General features: G+C 45.5%; 1 protein-coding gene across 1 annotated transcript in view; it reads left to right on the top strand.

Moving 5' to 3' along the window:
* LOC141139237 (cysteine-rich secretory protein 2-like) overlaps positions 1–22,579 on the top strand; it is a 121,750-nt gene that overhangs the window by 11,979 nt on the left and 87,192 nt on the right. The window contains exons 2-3 of the mRNA XM_073625174.1: positions 4,505–4,576; positions 7,971–8,087. Coding sequence (XP_073481275.1) covers positions 4,505–4,576; positions 7,971–8,087 — 189 coding nt within the window. The remainder of the gene's footprint in view (positions 1–4,504; positions 4,577–7,970; positions 8,088–22,579) is intronic.

Here is a 22,579-nt window from a genome sequence, read left to right on the forward strand (position 1 = left end):
TGTTAAAAACTCCAATTGTGGGTAGACATGCATGAAATCCAAGCATAGGCATCCGCCCTGTGATAAGAAAGCAGGGAACCGCCGGATATCAGCGTGCGTTCCACCTGCTCTGAAAACTACGCACCGTACATTCCAACTTGGAAGTGGTGCATGGCGTCACTTATATGAAATGTTGTAAGACACTTTGGGGATGATTTACTAAGACTGGAGAGTGCAAAATCTGCAGTGCAGCTCTGCATATAAACCAATCAGCTTTCAGGTTTATTTTCTCAAAGCTTAATTAAACAAGCTGAAGTTAAGGCTGATTGGCTACCATGCACAGCTGCACCAGATGTTGCACTCTCCCATTTTAGCAAATCCACCCCTTTATTTCATTTTAGTTTTCATTTCTTTTGTTTTTTGAGGGGTTTTTTTTGTTTTTCCAGATCATTCATTATGATCGAAATTTGTTATTTAGAATACATTTGTAGATTCGTAAATTCAAAATCCAAAAATTCGAAAATTTAGACAGTCGAATATTTGGAAATTCGAAGATCCGAAAATTCGGAAATTCGAAAATATGAAAGAAAATCTGAAAATTCGAAATAACGAAAATTCAAAAATAAGAACGAAAATCTGAAAATTCGAAAATCCAAAATAATAACTAACTAACTAATAATAACTATTAAATTATAGATATTGGAATTTCCTTTCAAATTTGGCTGTTGGTGAATGTAACGAACATGAAGTTATCCAAAGTTACGAATTATCTGAGATAACGAATGTGGCATCTAAATGAATGGAATGTAATGAATTAATAATAAATAATAACAATAAAACATTTTTATTATTATTAATATTATTATTTATTATTAATTTGTTACATTCTATTCGTTTAGATGCAGCATTAGTTATTTCAGATAATTTGTAACTTTGGATAAATTTGTATTCATTACGTTCACTAACAGTCAAACGTGAAAGGAAATTCCAATACCTATAATTTAATAGTTAGTAATAGGGATGAGCCGAACACCCCCCGGTTCGGTTCGCACCAGAACATACCGAACAGGCAAAAAATTCAGAAGAACACACGAACACCGTTAAAGTGTATGGGACACGAACATGAAAAATCAAAAGTTCTAATTTTAAAGGCTTATATGCAAGTTATTGTCATAAAAAGTGTTTGGGGACCCGGGTCCTGCCCCAGGGGACATGTATCAATGCAAACATTTTTTAAAAAACTGATGTTTTTTCAGGAGCAGTGATTTTTTTAATGCTTAAAGTGAAACAATAAAAATAAAATATTCCTTTAAATATGATGCCTGGAGGGTGTCTATAGTATGCCTGTAAAGTGGCACATTTTTCCATGTTTAGAACAGTACCACAGCAAAATTACATTTCTAAAGGAAAAATTGTCATTTAAAACTGATCGCGGCTGTAATGAATTGTTGGATCTCAGCAACTTAGATAAAAAGTCATTGGGTCTGGTATGAATTTTAAGGGGAACCCCGAACCAAAATTGAAAAAAAAAATTGCATGGGGGTCCCCCTAAAATCCATACCAGGCCCTTCAGGTCTGATATGGAAATTAAGGGGAACCCTGCGCCAATTTAAAAAAAAATGGTGTAGGGTCCCCCCCAAAATCCATACCAGACCCTTATCCGAGCACGCAACCTGGCAGGCCGCAGGAAAAGATTGGGGTGAGAGAGCGCCCCCCTCCTGAACCGTACCAGGCCACATGCCCTCAACATGGGATGGATGCTTTGGAGTAGCCCCACAAAGCACCTTGTCCCCATGTTGATGAGGACAAGGGCCTCATCCCCACAACCCTTGCCCAGTGGTTGTGGGGGTATGTGGGTGGGGGGCTTATCAGAATCTGGAAGCCCCCCTTTAACAAGGGGACCCCCAGATCTCGGCCTTTCCCCTATGTAAATTGGTAAAAGTGTCAAAAATTTAAAAAAATACAAGAGACAGCTTGGGACAAGTCTTTTATTAAAAAATAAAAAAATAAAAATGTCCAGCAATGTTCATTCATCTTCTATCACGCCGCCCGAAGGACCGTAAAAGAAAAAAAAAGCCACAACCGTTCCGCCTCCATGGGAGGCTCCTGTCGACTGACGCTTCTTCTCTGTGACAGTTCTTATGTAGCTGAGGGCAGGGCCATCCGGCAACATAAACGGGTGGCCCTACCCCCCTCTGATGCCATGGGGGCTTCCCGCGTGGCTTCTCTGTGGCGTCATAGGGGGACAGGGCCTGGTAATGGACTGGGGGGACCCCATTCTCTTTTTTTAAATGTGTTTATCTATATTGCCAAGACCCGACAATTCATTACAGTCGCTATCAGTTTTAAATTATAATTTTTACTTTAGAAATGTCTGGCCTCTTCTCCCTCTCTCCGGTATCGTCTCCACGCTCTCTGGTTCTTCTCCGGTGCCTTCTTCCTTCTGCCGGGCTCCTCCGCTATCTTCTGCTCTTTTGCTGCTCTTTTGCTAGTGGAGGAGCCCGATCTTTTGAGACGTCTTCTTCCCTCTTGTCTTCCAGAGATGTTGACACAACGCTCCCTCTTGCTGTAATGCTGTGAGCGAGGTCCGCAACCAATTATATAGGCATGGGGCGTGGCCACCAGGTGATGTTACCTGGTGACCCCGCCCCCTTATGACGTCACAGTCCCATCATGCCCCGGGACTGTGACCCCATAAGGGGGCGGGGTCACCGGCTATATAAGTCCATTGCGGAGCACTCAGAGAGCATTCCAGCTGGAGAGAGTGTCGTGTCAACATCGGAAGAAGAGAAGAGGGAAGAAGACGATCCAGAAGTCCAGGCCACCGCTAGCAAAAGAGCGGCAAAAGATAGCGGAGGAGCCGGCAGAAAATCCGGACACCGGGAGAAGATGCCGGAGAGACCCCCTAAGTCGGAAGAAGACCTCCGGAGCTGCCTAATAAATTACTTTAAAAACATGTGTACTGTGTTTTTTTATTGACACTTTTTTCCCTAGGTGGATGGGTAGCGGTACGATGTACCCCATACTCATTCACAAAGGGTGGGGGGCCGGGATCTGGGGGCCAGGGTTGTCAGGAAGAGGACCTTGTCCTCATCAACATTAGGACAAGGTGCTTTGGGGAGGGGGGCCCACAGGGCACCCCCTTGCTCCAAAGCACCAACCCCCCCATGTTGAGGACATGCGGCCTGGTACAGTTCAGGAGGGGGGTGCTCACTCGTCCCCACCCCCTTTCCTGACCGACTAGGCTGCGTGCTCGGATAAGGGTCTGGTATTGATTTGGGGGGGACCCCCACGCCGTTTTTTTTGGCGTAGGGGGTGCCTCTTGGAATCCATACCAGACCAAAGGGCCTGGTATGCTTTTGGAGGGGAACCCATGCCGGTTTTTTATTTAAAATTTGGCATGGAGTTCCCCCTCAAGATTCATACCAAACACAGTGCCTGACATTGGCGGGGATCCAAGTCGAATCCCCGTGCTGCTTGTCGCTCATTGGAAAAGGAAAAAACATTTTTCCTTTCCCGATGAGCGAGACAGCTCGACGCTGCTATCCGCAGCTGACACAGTGCACTGCGATTACCTGCGGTTATGTGCGGATAGCTGCGCTAAATCGCTCCTGGACGCAGTCAATTCTATTTTTTCTATCCGCACGGAACCGCATGTAACTAAATCGCAGCTAAACGCAGTGTGTGAATGGGGCCATAGGAAAGCATTGTGTGCTTTTAGCTGCGGTAGAAAACTAGAAAATCCAGCTAAAAGCACCATTCTATCCGTCCGTGTGAAAGGGGCCTAACATTATTAATTCAAATATTTCTGAATTAACAAAGTTGTTGAATTTCGTCGAATTTGGAACAAAACAAATTTCACATGTCTAGTAGCAGTCCTTTGCTAAGAACTAGGCCACAAAGCCTAGCACTGTCACACAATAGGATGATTATTTTTGGTGTCATTCAACCTGAGGTAGTGCAGGAGTGAGAAAAAGATGAATTTAAAGCCCAACCCAGGGATTGGGTTTTCCACTCCCCTCCCCCATAGGCTGCTACTACCGCGTACAAAAAATAGTTAAGCCTACCGTTTTTTGCAGTTGTCCCCAGTCATGTCCTCTTTGCCTTTTGTTACCAAGCAAAGACAACATTAACTCTATTTGCTCTCTCTACCCTTGCTTCCTCAATGCGAATGAGATTTTGCAGCATTTTGGCCGGTGAGGGAGTGACACCATAGAAGCAAGAGAGTGTTCTATTTAAAAAATGTCTCTGCTCAGCTGTCATAAGCAAAGTGCGTAGACCTTAGGTGACCGCTGTTGTCGTTTGTTGTCAAATTGCTGTAGTAAAAACGTAAAAATGGCATTTCATATGGGTGATAGGTGACGTTGAAGGAACCCTTCCACTATTTAGGGATGCTTGCTCTAGTTTCCCTGTAATGATTTTGCCGTATAAACACAAAATCTTATAATGATCTCTACATGGCCTATATATGATGTATCAATTATTATTTCAAACCAACGATTTATTATATTTATTCTGCTTACAGATGAACCTGCTGATATCCCTTTCGTGTTTCTCTTTGTTTTTTATCCTGTGCTTTCAAGAATTGGTTTGTCAGGTAAGTTAATATTGGTGAATCTCTTGCAAGCAGTTTCTTGTTTGTAATCCCTCAGTTAATTAATGGGTTGTAGCTGTAGCTTCAAATAGGGTGATTGCATGTGTTTTTTACTCATGCAAATAACACTCCAAATGACAGCTCAGTATACATTGCCATATTAGTTGACAATGGCTGTAGGTTGCAATATCATCATTCTATATTGCTTATCTCAGCATTACCCTGTGCAGCCTTTAAAGAAAGGAAAGTCAGGATTTATCAATAACTGACAATTTTGGTTTCATCCATGGTCCATTTCATCCTTCCTTGATGTTCTTCAATATCCTATTTTCATGGTCCTGCTATAGATATTCCACACTATCCAGTGTATTCATTCCTTCCATTCCATTCATGGTCTGGTATCCATCCATCCTCCATAGACATTCCTCATTCTCCAGAGTCCATGCCTCCTCAATTGATAATTCTTATATTCTAGTGTCCATGTCCCATCTGTAACCAGTTCTCATTCTTCGGTATCCACACTTTGTGTATACATTTCTCATGTTCTAGTGCCCATCCCTCCTCCATGGACATTTTTCCTTCTCAAGTGTCCATGCCACTTTAATAAACATTATTTATACTCCAGTATCCAGGTCCCTTTTGTAAAATTCATCATTCTTCAATGTCAGCATCCACTCTGTAGACATTTCTCATTCTTCTGTGTCCACATTTCCTCTGTAGACATTTCTCACTCTCAAGTGTCCATGCCTCCTCCATACTCATTTCTCATTCTCCAGTCCCCACTAGCTTTCATGTAGCAGAGACTGTGTAGTGGTGTTGTGAAGTGTTTTGGGCATTTTGTTTTGACCTTTTTTCGACTTGTAAGATAATGAAGTGTGATATTAAAAAAAAAAAAAACACCTTACAAACTATACTATCAAACTGTTACTATACTATTATAAAACTTACACACTATACTATAAAACTATTACTATATTTTTACAAAACATACAAACAACACTATCAAACTGTTTTGTCACTGGCCAAGACCATATGATACCTTTCTAATATAGGGTGTACAATTTTTTTTTCTACACGGTAAAGGTTAGAGTTTGATGAGTTTAATTAATTGTTCAAAGATATTGACCTGTTCTTTATAATGATCCTGGTTATTAGAAGTTTTAAAAGCAGGTGTTAAATATGAAGCTAGAAAGAGTATGACTCTAGCCAATCACCTTTTTGTAATGTTTCCATCTGATTGGACATGATAGGTATGTTTGGTGTAGATTTACCAGGTGTTCCAGCTGTTCTTTCCTGTGGATCTTAGGAGAGTCAAGTAATGCGGCATGGGTAATATTTTTGAATTGAAAACAATTATAAGTTACAATAAGTCATGACACTCTCTACATACATGTTTTGACCTGTGATTTATTTAAAATTCAATATTTGGGACGTACAACTCAGTTTACATCCATTTGGACATCATCTTTCCAATATCTGGACACATAAAATAACAAATGCAGCGTGGCTTTTTAAAGATTTAGATAACTCCAATGCTGATTCGTTGAAGGTTCAGGTGATTGAGAGAATAGAGAACTCTGAGAGAGGCGGACAGAGGTTTCCTATCCTTAGTAGAAATGGTCTGTTGGACTTTTAACCTTGCGATTAAGATTCCCAAGGGATTTAACCATCACTGAGAGTGTCCCACTGTTATGAATATGTGGCCGCTGCCTCCCACCCAGTTGCGTATTCTTTTATGTTCACACCACCATTTATTCTACCTGTATCAATATATTGAGTTAATCTACCACTAAACATATGTGTGACTATTTTGTGGTAGCAACTCACAGCCAGGTTAAGGATACTTATACAGTATGTCTTTATATGTGCTTGGAGTGACTTTTGTTCAAACAGGTGTGTCAGAGGGGCTGAGGTTGCTTTTGGAGTCAAGGCGTGAAACCGAGAACCCAAAACTGCCAAGCGGCTCCTTCGGGGGTAGAGCTACAAATAATTTAATGTTTTGTTCCTTTATGAATGGTTATAGTTCCTTCCTTTTCAACCCGTCTTTGTTCTTTCCCTCTTCTTTCTCTTCTCCTGTTTTACCTTTCTGGACTTTCTGGCAGGGACTGTTCTCTGGTTGCATTCCAATAAAAGATAATCAAGCTGCACCAGTGTGTAGTTGCCATGTTTGTTTATTAATATAATTTAACTGATTGGTGTTTTTTCATTTTGTTCTCAAAGCTGCATTAAAAGAACCCTCTTCCAGCTTGACTTTTTAAATTTGATTAAATATTCTTTCAGTGGTACATTTCTCCCATAGCAGTGCCCCATTCCCCATGTGTTTTTTAACAATAGTTTGCCTATTAGCCCTAAAAAATTGCCAGAATTTGCCAACAAGTTTTGGCATCCATAGACGTCAATGGCATTTGCTGCTAAGTTCAGGTTCTCCGAATTTCAAATAGATGTAAATAAACCCTTACAAATCAAACCTGGGCAGTTTTGCTTGAAACTAATTTAAGAGGTACTCTGGGGGGCCCTGATCACGGCTGTTCGAGATTTAACACCATCCATTGTAGACATGGACCACCTTTCACTTATTTCTCATTACAAGCTGCCGCTTACTTCCTTCTCTGGAAGACCACTCCATTCTTACTCCACTGGCCACCAAACCTAAAAGGCGTAATGTATCATAACATAGGGGGAGAAAATTTTTTCCATCTTTTGGTCTAGCTTCTGTTTCGCCTTTGGTGAATAAGAAGGCTTTGAGATAAGAATGTCTTTTTAAATAAGAAAAAAAACATTAAAAACATCATAACATGTACTGCTGAGTTATAATAAAACTATGCTGGATACCACTTATGTGTCTTCTTGGTGAGTTCAAACTACCTGTGGAATTTGTCCAGTTGGCAAATTGCCATACTGTCTGCACAGACTAGGCCTTAGAAGGTATGTCTTTTCCATAAATTTATATTTGAGAAAGAACATTTTGGGGGTTATTTACTAAGGGCAAATCCACTTTCCACTACAAGTGCACTTGGAAGTGCAGTCGCGTTAGTTCTGGGGGTAAGATCTGAAATGAGGGGAAGCTCTGCTGATTTTATCACTCAATCATGTACAAGCAAAAATGCTGTTTTTTATTTTTATTGCATGTCCCCCTGAGATCTAAAGTGACTGCACTACCAAGTGCACTTCCAAGTGCACTTATAGTGCACTTGTAGTGCAAAGTGGATTTGCCTTTAGTAAATAAAACCCTATGTATTGATTTACAATGACAAACTGATAAAAATTTAACATGTAACTTGATAGAAAGTGATGCCGATTTAAATGTTCAAGGATTTCGAGATTACATCAAAAAAGCAAAGCTAGTAAATTTGCCTGATCATGAACAATTAAGCATTTCTTGTTATATGTTTTCCAGGAGGAATTCTATACAAAGTACTCATGTGACAATGTGGACATCAGGTCCTTTATTGTAGATAAACACAATGAACTGAGGAGTATGGTCCAACCACCCCCAGCAAATATGCTTAAGATGGTAATTTTTTTGTTGTTGTTGTTGAAGATTGTACATGACCATACACTTAGCACATAATTGTAATGATGAGCAAAACATGTATGTACAAAATGTATAACGGCAAGATTACTGTTTCTATAAATCAATACATAATATAATATATAATACAAGTAAGTAATGACTGGAGAAAAAAAATTACATTGAATCCAATTTATAATTTAAAGTGGACCTATCATTTAAATTCAGACTTCATATGATTCATTATGTTCTCCTTCTTCCTGTTCTTCATATAAAAGTGTTTGTTGTCTGACTGCCATTACTGACCAAAAACACGTATGCAGCAAAGGAATAAGAATTCCTGATCTGCAGCTGTTTTTTGGGTAAGTGACACAGAACATATTTTAGTAAAAGATATGTCCATATGACAACCAGGCAACTAGAATATTTAGAAGGAGGTAATCACTGTTATACAGTTTCTGTCATGACCGATTCCCTTACAAAAATCTCTACAGAGGAAGTATAGAAGCCATCGCTGACCTAGAACTAAGTAACTGGCCTTGAAATCATTCTGACATTCCTGAGCTGCCATACAGGACACAGTTTCCTCTTGCCATGAGGGAGCCCAGAGAGTGCACATTGCTGTCCAGACTAAGTCCACTTACCGACCGCCTAACTGTAAATGTAGGTCATTACTTGGATGTTAAATACTGGGATTATCCCTCTAGCTGCTTAACACTGATATCGTTATTAACAGTAGGCTGTCCAAATAAAAGTGGTCCCAGTGGCGGATTTGCCGTCGGTAAACACGTAAGTCAGGTGTGCCCAACCTTTTGAAGAGCGAGGCCCACTTAAGCGATTGGTAACTGGTTGCAGGCCACAATGAGGGGAGCAGGCGGATGACTGCATGCCCACTCTGCCGGACATCGACACAGCCTGCTCTACTCTATGTGCCCTCCGATCTGATCTGCCCAGATGGAAGGGGATAGACCCCCCTTCTGTTTTTTTTTAGTAGATCAGATTGCAGGTATGTGGGTGTAAACGGCCACAAGTCCATCTACATCTGCAGCTTCATAGAGGTGACCGATCGTGTCAAAGGGGCCTAAGGCTGCTTTCACACTGATGCTGTCAGGGAGATGCTGGCCATAGTGCAGCAGAAGGGCGGTGGCAGAGTCCAAGGCGCATGTATGGGCACAATTCCAGTGACAACCTTCCTGGCAGGCATGTCTGCGCGATCATCTATGTGCATGGAGCACGCGTGAGAGAGTGCCCCTTAGCATTGCCGCCAATTGCCATATATAAGGATGACAGATGCACTAGGGCCTTGCTGTCTGATCTGAAGCTTTCCCCTGTATCCTGCTTCTGTATCCGTCATTGATCTGATTCTGACTCGGCTTGCTGACCATTCTGATATTCTCCAACCCTGACCCTGGCTTACCTTGACCTTGATTTCATCTGTATCTGCTTAATTCTCTGTTGCCAAACCTCTGAATGAACTTTGACCATTCTCTGCTTGATGTCTCTGATGTACCTGATCTTCCATGTATGAGCTGGCTTGTCTGATTCTGCACCAGTCTCCATAGCTTCCACAGCCTCCACGTACCTGCATCTGCAGTACACCTGCATCCACAAAGTGTCTGCATCCATAGCCAACCAGCAGCAACTGCCATAAAGATTGTCCCTGGAATTGTGCCCACACATGCGCCTTGGCCTCTGCCCCTGCCCATCTGCTGCACTATGGCCAGCATCTCCCTGACAGATGCTCTGTGGTTTACCCACACTAAGGGTGCAGCACAGTGCTCCTGTGGGTTTCCTGCTTGTTGACTGCATTCTGCCATAGATTTCTATTATATCGTGCACTTTCTGAAAGTGCACCAAACCCGCAGGTAATAACAGAAGTCTATGGCTCAGTGCAGATAACCCACAGGTACGCTGCGCTGCACCTGCGGATCAGTTTGAAAGCAGCCCGGTAACCACTGCAGAACAGATATGTCCATATATACACTGTGATTTTAGTAATAAACTGAGCATTAATAACAATCTTCCATTCAGGTATCGCTGGCTTCTGCTGTCCTATGCAGAGTGCACTTGGTATCACACTGTCAGGTCACCTAGAGACTGGGTGACAGATGCACACCGTTGGGATCAGGAAAGCACCGCAAGGTAGTGGACCCTACGGCTGACTGCTGCGGATTGAACCCTGGGAGGTTCAGGAAGCAGGTCTACTGGATCACTGACACAGATCCCACTGGGAGCTAGAGCATAGATTCCCCAGGGCGCGGAGTCTAAGAGCCAGCAGGTGTTCACCAGAGCCTTTAATGGTAAGGATGGACTGCGCTGCAGTCTGGCTCCAGGTCGCGGCCCCCAGGGTCTCACAGCTCAAGCTCACGGTAGACTACAGGAGAAGAGGAAGGAGGCAGCAGGGAAAGTAGGGGACAAGCCAAGGTCAGGGCCACAAGCAGACAAGGACAACAGAGTACACGCCAAGGTTTAGGGTCACAGGCAAACAGGGATGGTTAGGGACACGCCAAAGTTCAGGGTCACGAGCAGACAGAAATAGTTAAGAACAGGCCAAAGTCGGTAACAGGAATCAGCTGTAGGAAACACAGCAAGTACACACAGAGGCTAACACACAATGGATGATCAGCACTGCTGGCTTGCAGTGCACAGGTTAATATAGGGTTCCCTGATAGGGCCTGGGGTGGGGCCATGCTTAGAGGAGAGGTTACAAAAGCAGTCAGGTGAGGGTCAGCTGGTCCCTAGAGATGAACACATGGAGACAGGTATGCTGATCGACAAACTCTATTGCATAACCATGACACACTCCACATGGAACAGGAGGCGGCACTATACAGGAAGCATTGACTTATGTGGCTCTGCTCTTTAGCTGCTTGCTTCCTCTATGCCAGCTTTATTCATGAAAAGGTAACCCATATGTATCTTGCCATTCCCCCCCCATTTCTATGCCCCCATATTGTAGCCCCTCGCTATTACTACCAAAAATAGTCTGACACCAAGATTGGGATTAAACTGGCCGTTTAACGGCCCCTTTATTAAAGTACACAAATATTTAACAATATAAACAAAAACAAGGCATGATTTTTTTGGTTGCTGATCCTTGGAAGCACTATGTATCAAAATCATTTCCTTATATCAGCCTAAACACTTTTCATGGTCCCTGCCGCATTGCACAGACTCAGGGACGAACCACCTTCAGCAGAGGGAGGTATCTACTAGACCGAACCCTCAGGTCATTACCACCTGCATGTATGACTAAGACAACAGGGGCCTATCCCATCTAGCGACCCTGTTGACCTCCGGGACCACCCTGCTCCATAACATCCTCGGAACACCTATCCACCGAGTGCTGGCCTCTGCTCTAGGGAAGCCCAGCTGTCGGCCATTAGGCATGACATCAGCTCTCTTAGTCCCCCAATGTACAAAACAATGACCCAATATCCAAACGAGGCAAGTATGATCTGAAAGAAAAAGTGAAATATAGCACACACCCCCAGCACCATCTTACCACAGCAACTACACAGTAAAGTAGTAGGAAATTATACAAAAAACACAGAAACCCCCCCCCAGAAAACCCACATGTCTTAAATCAAGTGGGGGCAGATGTAAAGTTTGAATCTATCGGACTCCCACCTGCTAATACGTTTGACCACCGCGTTGTCCAATCCCCACCGAGCCGCTTCAGTAGCCGTCCTGATACGAAAGAAATGTGAGGAAAAACTACGGGCCTCAATACCAGCAGCTGAGAGGCACCGCCGCAGATACAAATTGAAAATTGGATAAAGTCCTGCCATCCGAATGTACCAGAAAAGAACCGGCAACAGCTGGGTGAAGCCTTAAGTAGGCCACTACCGCCACCACCGGGCATATGAGTGAGCCCGGGATCCGGAGCAACTCAACAAGAGCCCCTCTTCCGGCCTGATCCATCTTGGAACGACGGATGAAAAGCCTAACCGACATGCCATCACAGCAGACATCCTCCACCGACAGCCCCCCATGAGCCGCCTTGGAAGGGCTAACTAATTCCCCCACCCTAAAGGCTCCATAGAAAGCCAAAGCAAAGGCCGCTCGGAATAGCAACATCTCAAACTCAGATGAACTAACCGGGGCTGTCTGCAAGAACAACGTGTGTAAAGTATCAAAAGTGATAGGCCGGCAGCCGTCAGGCTGCCGTGCACCCTTTCGATAACCTCTCATGGCCTGCTTCACCAAAGAGTCTTTGGTAAAATTGGGCATGCCCCACATTTTGAACCAAAAGGCCAGGCCGGCCAATTTTTGTTGCATGGCCGAAATAGATACCCCATCCCTGAAACACGTACATACGAAATAGATAACCAGCTGGCTAATTTCCCCACAACCTACCCGCTGTGTCAAAGTCTCCCATTCCCTCCAGACCTTGGAATAGAACAACCAAGTCAACTCGCTCAAGGAGTTTGAATCAGACCTGAGGCAATTCCAACGCAACCCGCCACAGATGAGGAGGACAAGGGGTTCTGGGTGCTGCTCCGCGCCAACTCCCGAAACCCATCCAACTGAAAATGGAAAGAGCGTCAGCCACTGTATTCGCCACCCCAGGAATATGCACAGCGTACAAGAAAATGTTCAGCCGAAGACAACACAAAACCAAGTATTGCAACAGACGTGTGACCGGAGGGAAGGACCCTGACAGCGAGTTAAGAACCTGCACTACCCCCAGGTTATCACAATGTAACCGTACCTTTTTGTTGCTAAACACTTCGCCCCATAGCAAGAAGGCGACCACCACTGGAAAAAGTTCCAGCAGCACCAAATTCTTCAAGTATCCTGCCTCCCGCTATTCGTTGGGCCAGTGCTCCGCACTTCACCAGCCCCCAAAAATGCTCCATACCCAGTTGATCCAGTCGCAAAAAGTTCCAAGTCATAGTTGCTGACCAACCCCTCCATCCAGATGGACCGCCCATTGAACTTGTTTAAAAATGCACGCCAAACCTGCAGGTTGGCCCTATGTTCCCTATTTAGCCTAATGAAATGCCTGGGTGAAGTAACCCCAGCCGTAGCAGCCGACAGCTGTCGACAAAAAACTCTGCCCATCTGCATAATATGGCATGCAAAAATGAGTTTACCGAGTAGAGACTGCAGGTCCCGTAGTTGGATCTTATTTTTCCCGACAGTTAAACGGACCTCTTCCTGCAGGGCATGCAACTTATCGTCCGGCAGATGACATTCCAATACCCTGGAATTGATCTCTATACCAGAAATTTGATCATCTCTGCAGAGCCCTCCGTCTTGTCTACCATGAGAGGTATACCAAAGCGCTCTGTTATGTGCTGCACTGTAGCCAGCAGTACACCGCATAAGTTAGAGGATGAAGGGCCAACACAGAGAAAGTCATCCAGGTAATGAATGACTGAATTGACGCCCGCTATTTCCCAGACCACCCACTCCAGAAAGGAAGTAAAGGTCTCGAATAGGGATGAGCCGAACACCCCCCTGTTCGGTTCGCACCAGAACATGCGAACAGGAAAAAAGTTCGTTCGAACACGCGAACACCGTTAAAGTCTATGGGACACGAACATGAATAATCAAAAGTGCTAATTTTAAAGGCTTATATGCAAGTTATTGTCATAAAAAGTGTTTGGGGACCAGCAGACAAGGACAACAGAGTACACGCCAAGGTTTAGGGTCACAGGCAAACAGGGATGGTTAGGGACACGCCAAAGTTCAGGGTCACGAGCAGACAGAAATAGTTAAGAACAGGCCAAAGTCGGTAACAGGAATCAGCTGTAGGAAACACAGCAAGTACACACAGAGGCTAACACACAATGGATGATCAGCACTGCTGGCTTGCAGTGCACAGGTTAATATAGGGTTCCCTGATAGGGCCTGGGGTGGGGCCATGCTTAGAGGAGAGGTTACAAAAGCAGTCAGGTGAGGGTCAGCTGGTCCCTAGAGATGAACACATGGAGACAGGTATGCTGATCGACAAACTCTATTGCATAACCATGACACACTCCACATGGAACAGGAGGCGGCACTATACAGGAAGCATTGACTTATGTGGCTCTGCTCTTTAGCTGCTTGCTTCCTCTATGCCAGCTTTATTCATGAAAAGGTAACCCATATGTATCTTGCCATTCCCCCCCCATTTCTATGCCCCCATATTGTAGCCCCTCGCTATTACTACCAAAAATAGTCTGACACCAAGATTGGGATTAAACTGGCCGTTTAACGGCCCCTTTATTAAAGTACACAAATATTTAACAATATAAACAAAAACAAGGCATGATTTTTTTGGTTGCTGATCCTTGGAAGCACTATGTATCAAAATCATTTCCTTATATCAGCCTAAACACTTTTCATGGTCCCTGCCGCATTGCACAGACTCAGGGACGAACCACCTTCAGCAGAGGGAGGTATCTACTAGACCGAACCCTCAGGTCATTACCACCTGCATGTATGACTAAGACAACAGGGGCCTATCCCATCTAGCGACCCTGTTGACCTCCGGGACCACCCTGCTCCATAACATCCTCGGAACACCTATCCACCGAGTGCTGGCCTCTGCTCTAGGGAAGCCCAGCTGTCGGCCATTAGGCATGACATCAGCTCTCTTAGTCCCCCAATGTACAAAACAATGACCCAATATCCAAACGAGGCAAGTATGATCTGAAAGAAAAAGTGAAATATAGCACACACCCCCAGCACCATCTTACCACAGCAACTACACAGTAAAGTAGTAGGAAATTATACAAAAAACACAGAAACCCCCCCCCAGAAAACCCACATGTCTTAAATCAAGTGGGGGCAGATGTAAAGTTTGAATCTATCGGACTCCCACCTGCTAATACGTTTGACCACCGCGTTGTCCAATCCCCACCGAGCCGCTTCAGTAGCCGTCCTGATACGAAAGAAATGTGAGGAAAAACTACGGGCCTCAATACCAGCAGCTGAGAGGCACCGCCGCAGATACAAATTGAAAATTGGATAAAGTCCTGCCATCCGAATGTACCAGAAAAGAACCGGCAACAGCTGGGTGAAGCCTTAAGTAGGCCACTACCGCCACCACCGGGCATATGAGTGAGCCCGGGATCCGGAGCAACTCAACAAGAGCCCCTCTTCCGGCCTGATCCATCTTGGAACGACGGATGAAAAGCCTAACCGACATGCCATCACAGCAGACATCCTCCACCGACAGCCCCCCATGAGCCGCCTTGGAAGGGCTAACTAATTCCCCCACCCTAAAGGCTCCATAGAAAGCCAAAGCAAAGGCCGCTCGGAATAGCAACATCTCAAACTCAGATGAACTAACCGGGGCTGTCTGCAAGAACAACGTGTGTAAAGTATCAAAAGTGATAGGCCGGCAGCCGTCAGGCTGCCGTGCACCCTTTCGATAACCTCTCATGGCCTGCTTCACCAAAGAGTCTTTGGTAAAATTGGGCATGCCCCACATTTTGAACCAAAAGGCCAGGCCGGCCAATTTTTGTTGCATGGCCGAAATAGATACCCCATCCCTGAAACACGTACATACGAAATAGATAACCAGCTGGCTAATTTCCCCACAACCTACCCGCTGTGTCAAAGTCTCCCATTCCCTCCAGACCTTGGAATAGAACAACCAAGTCAACTCGCTCAAGGAGTTTGAATCAGACCTGAGGCAATTCCAACGCAACCCGCCACAGATGAGGAGGACAAGGGGTTCTGGGTGCTGCTCCGCGCCAACTCCCGAAACCCATCCAACTGAAAATGGAAAGAGCGTCAGCCACTGTATTCGCCACCCCAGGAATATGCACAGCGTACAAGAAAATGTTCAGCCGAAGACAACACAAAACCAAGTATTGCAACAGACGTGTGACCGGAGGGAAGGACCCTGACAGCGAGTTAAGAACCTGCACTACCCCCAGGTTATCACAATGTAACCGTACCTTTTTGTTGCTAAACACTTCGCCCCATAGCAAGAAGGCGACCACCACTGGAAAAAGTTCCAGCAGCACCAAATTCTTCAAGTATCCTGCCTCCCGCTATTCGTTGGGCCAGTGCTCCGCACTTCACCAGCCCCCAAAAATGCTCCATACCCAGTTGATCCAGTCGCAAAAAGTTCCAAGTCATAGTTGCTGACCAACCCCTCCATCCAGATGGACCGCCCATTGAACTTGTTTAAAAATGCACGCCAAACCTGCAGGTTGGCCCTATGTTCCCTATTTAGCCTAATGAAATGCCTGGGTGAAGTAACCCCAGCCGTAGCAGCCGACAGCTGTCGACAAAAAACTCTGCCCATCTGCATAATATGGCATGCAAAAATGAGTTTACCGAGTAGAGACTGCAGGTCCCGTAGTTGGATCTTATTTTTCCCGACAGTTAAACGGACCTCTTCCTGCAGGGCATGCAACTTATCGTCCGGCAGATGACATTCCAATACCCTGGAATTGATCTCTATACCAGAAATTTGATCATCTCTGCAGAGCCCTCCGTCTTGTCTACCATGAGAGGTATACCAAAGCGCTCTGTTATGTGCTGCACTGTAGCCAGCAGTACACCGCATAAGTTAGAGGATGAAGGGCCAACACAGAGAAAGTCATCCAGGTAATGAATGACTGAATTGACGCCCGCTATTTCCCAGACCACCCACTCCAGAAAGGAAGTAAAGGTCTCGAATAGGGATGAGCCGAACACCCCCCTGTTCGGTTCGCACCAGAACATGCGAACAGGAAAAAAGTTCGTTCGAACACGCGAACACCGTTAAAGTCTATGGGACACGAACATGAATAAATAAAAGTGCTAATTTTAAAGGCTTATATGCAAGTTATTGTCATAAAAAGTGTTTGGGGACCTGGGTCCTGCCCCAGGGAACATGGATCAATGCAAAAAAAAGTTTTAAAAACGGCCGTTTTTTCAGGAGCAGTGATTTTAATAATGCTTAAAGTCAAACAATAAAAGTGTAATATCCCTTTAAATTTTGTACCTGGGGGGTGTCTATAGTATGCCTGTAAATGGGCGCATGTTTCCTGTGTTTAGAACAGTCTGACAGCAAAATGACATTTTGAAGGAAAAAACTCATTTAAAACTACCCGCGGCTATTGCATTGCCGACAATACACATAGAAGTTCATTGATAAAAACGGCATGGGAATTCCCCAAAGGGGAACCCCGAACCAAAATTTAAAAAAAAAAATTACGTGGGAGTCCCCCTAAATTCCATACCAGGCCCTTCAGGTCTGATATGGATATTAAGGGGAACCCCGGTCAAAATTTTAAAAAAATGACGTGGGGTTCCCCCTAAATTCCATACCAGACCCTTCAGGTCTGGTATGGATTTTAAGGGGAACCCCGCACCAAAAAAAGACAGTTTTTGACAATTCCTTTATTTAAATGCTTCTTCTTTCTTCTATCTTCCTTCATCTTCTGGTTCTTCTGGTTCTTCTGGCTCTTCTGGTTCTTCCTCCGGCGTTCTCGTCCAGCATCTCCTCCGCGGCGTCTTCTATCTTCTTCTCCTCGGGCCGCTCCGCACCCATGGCATGGGGGGGAGGCTCCCGCTCTTCTCTTCTTCTTTTCTTCTTCTCTCCTTCATTTTTTTCTCCGGGCCGCTCCGCAATCCATGCTGGCATGGAGGGAGGCTCCTGCTGTGTGACGGCGCTCCTCGTCTGACAGTTCTTAAATAACGGGGGGGCGGGGCCACCCGGTGACCTCGCCCCACTCTGACGCACGGTGACTTGACGGGACTTCCCTGTGACGTCACGGGGAATGCCACAGGGAAGTCCCGTCATGTCCCGTGCGTCAGAGGTGGGCGGGGTCACCGGGTGGCCCCGCCCCCCCCCTTATTTAAGAACTGTCAGACGAGGAGCGCCGTCACACAGCGGGAGCCTCCCTCCATGCCAGCATGGATTGCGGAGCGGCCCGGAGAAGAAAATGAAGAAGAGAAGAAGAGAAGAAAAGAAGAAGAGAAGAGCGGGAGCCTCCCCCCCATGCCATGGGTGCGGAGCGGCCCGAGGAGAAGAAGATAGAAGACGCCGCGGAGGAGATGCTGGACAAGAACGCCGGAGGAAGAACCAGAAGAGCCAGAAGAACCAGAAGATGAAGGAAGATAGAAGATAGAAGAAGCATTTAAATAAAGGAATTGTCAAAAACTGTCTCTTGTCATTTTTAACATTTTTGACACTTTTTTCGTGAAATGGTAGGGGTATAAGTACCCCCTTACCATTTCACACAGGGGGGGGGGCCGGGATCTGGGGGTCACCTTGTTAAAGGGGGCTTCCAGATTCCGATAAGCCCCCCGCCCGCAGACCCCCACAACCACCGGCCAGGGTTGTGGGGATGAGGCCCTTGTCCTCATCAACATGGGGACAAGGTGTTTTGGGGGGCTACCCCAAAGCACCCTCCCAATGTTGAGGGCATGTGGCCTGGTACGGTTCAGGAGGGAGGGGGGGCCGCACTCTCGTCCCCCCCTCTTTTCCTGCGGCCTGCCAGGTTGCGTGCTCGGATAAGGGTCTGGTATGGATTTTTGGGGGGACCCCACGCCGTTTTTTTTTTTTTTTTGGTGCGGGGTTCCCCTTAAAATCCATACCAGACCTGAAGGGTCTGGTATGGAATTTAGGGGGAACCCCACGTCATTTTTTTTAAATTTTGGCCGGGGTTCCCCTTAATATCCATATCAGACCTGAAGGGCCTGGTATGGAATTTAGGGGGACTCCCACGTAATTTTTTTTTTTTAATTTTGGTTCGGGGTTCCCCTTTGGGGAATTCCCATGCCGTTTTTATCAATGAACTTCTATGTGTATTGTCGGCAATGCAATAGCCGCGGGTAGTTTTAAATGAGTTTTTTCCTTCAAAATGTCATTTTGCTGTCAGACTGTTCTAAACACAGGAAACATGCGCCCCTTTACAGGCATACTATAGACACCCCCCAGGTACGAAATTTAAAGGGATATTATACTTTTATTGATTGACTTTAAGCATTATTAAAATCACTGCTCCTGAAAAAACGGCCATTTTTAAAACTTTTTTTTGCATTGATCCATGTCCCCTGGGGCAGGACCCAGGTCCCCAAACACTTTTTATGACAATAACTTGCATATTAGCCTTTAAAATTAGCACTTTTGATTTCTCCCATAGACTTTTAAAGGGTGTTCCGCGGCATTCGAATTTGCCGCGAACACCCCAAATTGTTCGCTGTTCGGCGAACTTGCGAACAGCCAATGTTCGAGTCGAACATGAGTTCGACTCGAACTCGAAGCTCATCCCTAGTCTCGAATAAGGCGCATGAGATGGAACAGCCCATAGGCAGGCATCAATCCACGTAAAAAGCCCCTAACCATTTGCAGCCCAAGAAATGAAAACTGCGTGGGTGAACCGTAAGTAACAGAAAAGCCGCCACTATGTCAATTTTTGCCATAAGGGCCCCCTTGCCATATTGCCGAACCCAAAACACGGCAGCATCGAATGAGGTATAAGACACTGCACATGCCTCGGGGTCGATGGCATCGTTGACAGAGCCACCCTTTGGAAACGAAAGATGGTGGATCAGCCGGAACTTTTTGGACTCCTTCTTCAGAACGACGCCTAATGGTAACACCACCAAATCCTCCAAGGGGGAGAAGGAAAGGGGCCGCACATGTGGCCCAACAACACTTCCTTAGCAAGGTTGTCAGAAACCACTTTGGAGTGTAACATGGCGGACCTAAGATTCTCTGCCACAGGGGAAATCTGAGTAAGGGAGCAAGGACTAAAAAAACCTCTGTGAAATCCACCTGTAACAACTGAGCCATAGGCCGATCTGGATACCTATTTAGAAAGGGGGACATCCTGTCCACCCTCACCAGTGTCCAGCCTTTTTCCTGCAGTATCACCAGGATGGGATTTGCCAGCCTTGAAACAACGGGACAAGGGGTGAGCCCCTCCGCAGTGCGAGCATTCCTGTTTGTATCGGCAGCCGGCGCCGAACCTACAAGAACCCTTGTTGAATTGCCAGCACTGACCCCGGCTTTTTGCAGCCGGTTGTCCAGGGGTGTTTGGACTCCTGGCCCCCGCTGGAAAAAACACCGTAAAGGCTCATGGAGAGGACATAAGTTTAATCCACAAATGGATGTCCATATGATCCCAGCGCAGCGCATATCGCTTTGCATTGACGGAATTGTTCGTCATACCGCAGCCAAGCCACGCCACCGTAAACCCTCTGGGCCTCACCAATGGAGTCAAGATAGCAAAACAGCGGGGAACAATTCTCCGGGGCTTTTTCGCTGATGACGCTCGCCAGAATGGCGAATGCCTGTAACCAATTGCTAAATGTGCGTGGGATCAAATGATACCAACGCTTCTCCTCATCTTCCTTCTTATATTCCTAAAATGCCTCCCCCTTCTAACTGGTCCGGCCAATCCCCTGCCTGCAGAACTTACTATTGCCAGGATATTAACCCTCACTAGCCCAGCCTGCTTGGATACTCCTCTCATGGAGCCCTACGCTTATTTTTTTTATTTTTTTTGCTATGGCTTTGCTCAACACTGATTCTCTGGGATGAAATTTTTAAGTACTTTAGTATGTCGCCATTCCACGAGCATGCAAAATTTTAAAGCATGACATCTATTTACTCAACGTAACATGATCTTTCACATTATACAAAAAAATTGGGCTAAGTTTATTGTTTTGGTTTAGATTTTTTCCAAAATATTTGCGTTGTATACAGTGTGACATAAAGTATTGCAACGACTGCCACTTTATTCTCTAGGGTCTCTGCTAAAAGTAATTTTCTAGCAAAAAATACAGATTTTTACTTGTAAACAACAAATGCTAGAGAAATGATTGGTCTTAAAGTGGTAAGAACTGACCATACAGCTTACTTGTAGTCTTATTGCTGCCTGCAGTCTTGACTGGGACTATTCTCATGTGCACCAAAGTACAATTGGGCCACAACACTAGCCGGCTGAAAGTCCATGCAAAATCTAAAATCCCTGCATCTATAGACACCAGGGATCTAACACTAACCTCTCTATCCCTGTAAAGAAAAAAGGAGTATACATACTTTTTTGAAAGCCTGTCAGGGCTGGGCTCAGCCCTTCCTTCTCAGCTCTCATCTCTCTCCACAGTTACCCAGCTGTTGTTGATTCTGCTTGTCAGTCCTGCCTACTTAAAGTCGTCCAGCTCACTTGATCTCTGCCTTCGCCTTTGCCAACATCACAGAGACTTTCTCCTGCGTTCCTGTTGAAGACTTATTCGGCTGACGTTCCTTCTGGCTCCTGATCCTGCTTGCTGTACTACTACGTTTATCTCTGGCTCTCTGACATTTGCTTGGCTGACTACCCGATCTGGTTACTGAACTCTGGCTTGTTTTGACTACGCTTACTCTGTTTACCTTATTATTATTATTATTATTATTATTATTAAACAAGTGTGATTTAATTATACTTCTGTCTCGGTCTGATTCATGGTTCCTGATAGTAGGCGAAGGCCAGGAATTCAGAAGATACAGTCAATCTACTTGTTGGTAATATTTTTTCCAGATTGAATCAGCAAGATCACCGCATAAATCAGTTTGCCATAGCGTTACAAACGCTCCTGAGTTGCACGGCTCACCTGGAAAGTCCCACTGTGACTGAGTTGCAGGCTGTCCCTGCTGCTGCGCCAATCTTTGTGCAGGCACCCGCCTCGAGTATTACCTCTCTAAGAGGTATGTCTGGTTCCGCTCCACTTCCCCAGCAATTTGGGGGTGATCTAGTTCAATGCAGAGGGTTTCTCAACCAGGTTGAGATTTACTTTGAGATGCTGCCCCAGGCGTTTCCCATGGACAGAAGCAAAGTAGGTTTCATGATATCTTTGCTTTCTGAGAGAGCCTTGGCCTGGGCAAACCCTCTATGGGAGACGCAAAAACCTGTTGTCTTGAGTTACCCTGACTGTGTGGCCTCCTTTAAAAGGGTATTTGACGTTCCCGCACACTCCACTTCTGCTGCCAAGTGCCTCATGTCCATCAAACAGAGTACTCTTTGAACTGTTGCCGACTACGCCATTGAATTCCGTACTCTGGCAGCAGAGGTTGCTTGGAACAATGAGGCCCTCTTGGCTGCTTTTTCTCATGGTCTCTCGGATTCCATCAAAGATGAGATAGCAGCCCAAGATATACCCACTGAGCTGGAGAGGTTGATGACTTTTGCCATGCTCATATACTCCAGACTCAGAGAAAGACTCTATTTTAAGGAGCGCTTGCAGAAGCCTCCTGTACGTCTGCCTCCGAGCTTTGCAGTCCCACCCATGCCTCCCTCACCTCTCATGCCTCCTGGTACCTAGTCGGTCAGTGAAGATGAGCCCATTCACTTGGGCTTCACGCGTCTCTCTGCGGATGAGAGAGCCTTTAGGAGGAAGGAGAGATTGTGTCTTTATTGTTGCCAGGCAGGTCACTTTTTGAAGTCTTGTCCTACCTGTCCAGGGAACGCCCGAACCTTGAGGTCCTGTCATGGACAGACCTTAGGTGGCGTTGTTTCATCCCCAGTTATCCAGAAGGATAAGCCACTGATTTCGGTCACCCTTTCTTGGGCTGT

The sequence above is a fragment of the Aquarana catesbeiana genome, linkage group LG04 (genome assembly GCF_042186555.1).
Source record: "Aquarana catesbeiana isolate 2022-GZ linkage group LG04, ASM4218655v1, whole genome shotgun sequence".
In the NCBI taxonomy this organism is placed as follows: Eukaryota; Metazoa; Chordata; class Amphibia; order Anura; family Ranidae; genus Aquarana; species Aquarana catesbeiana.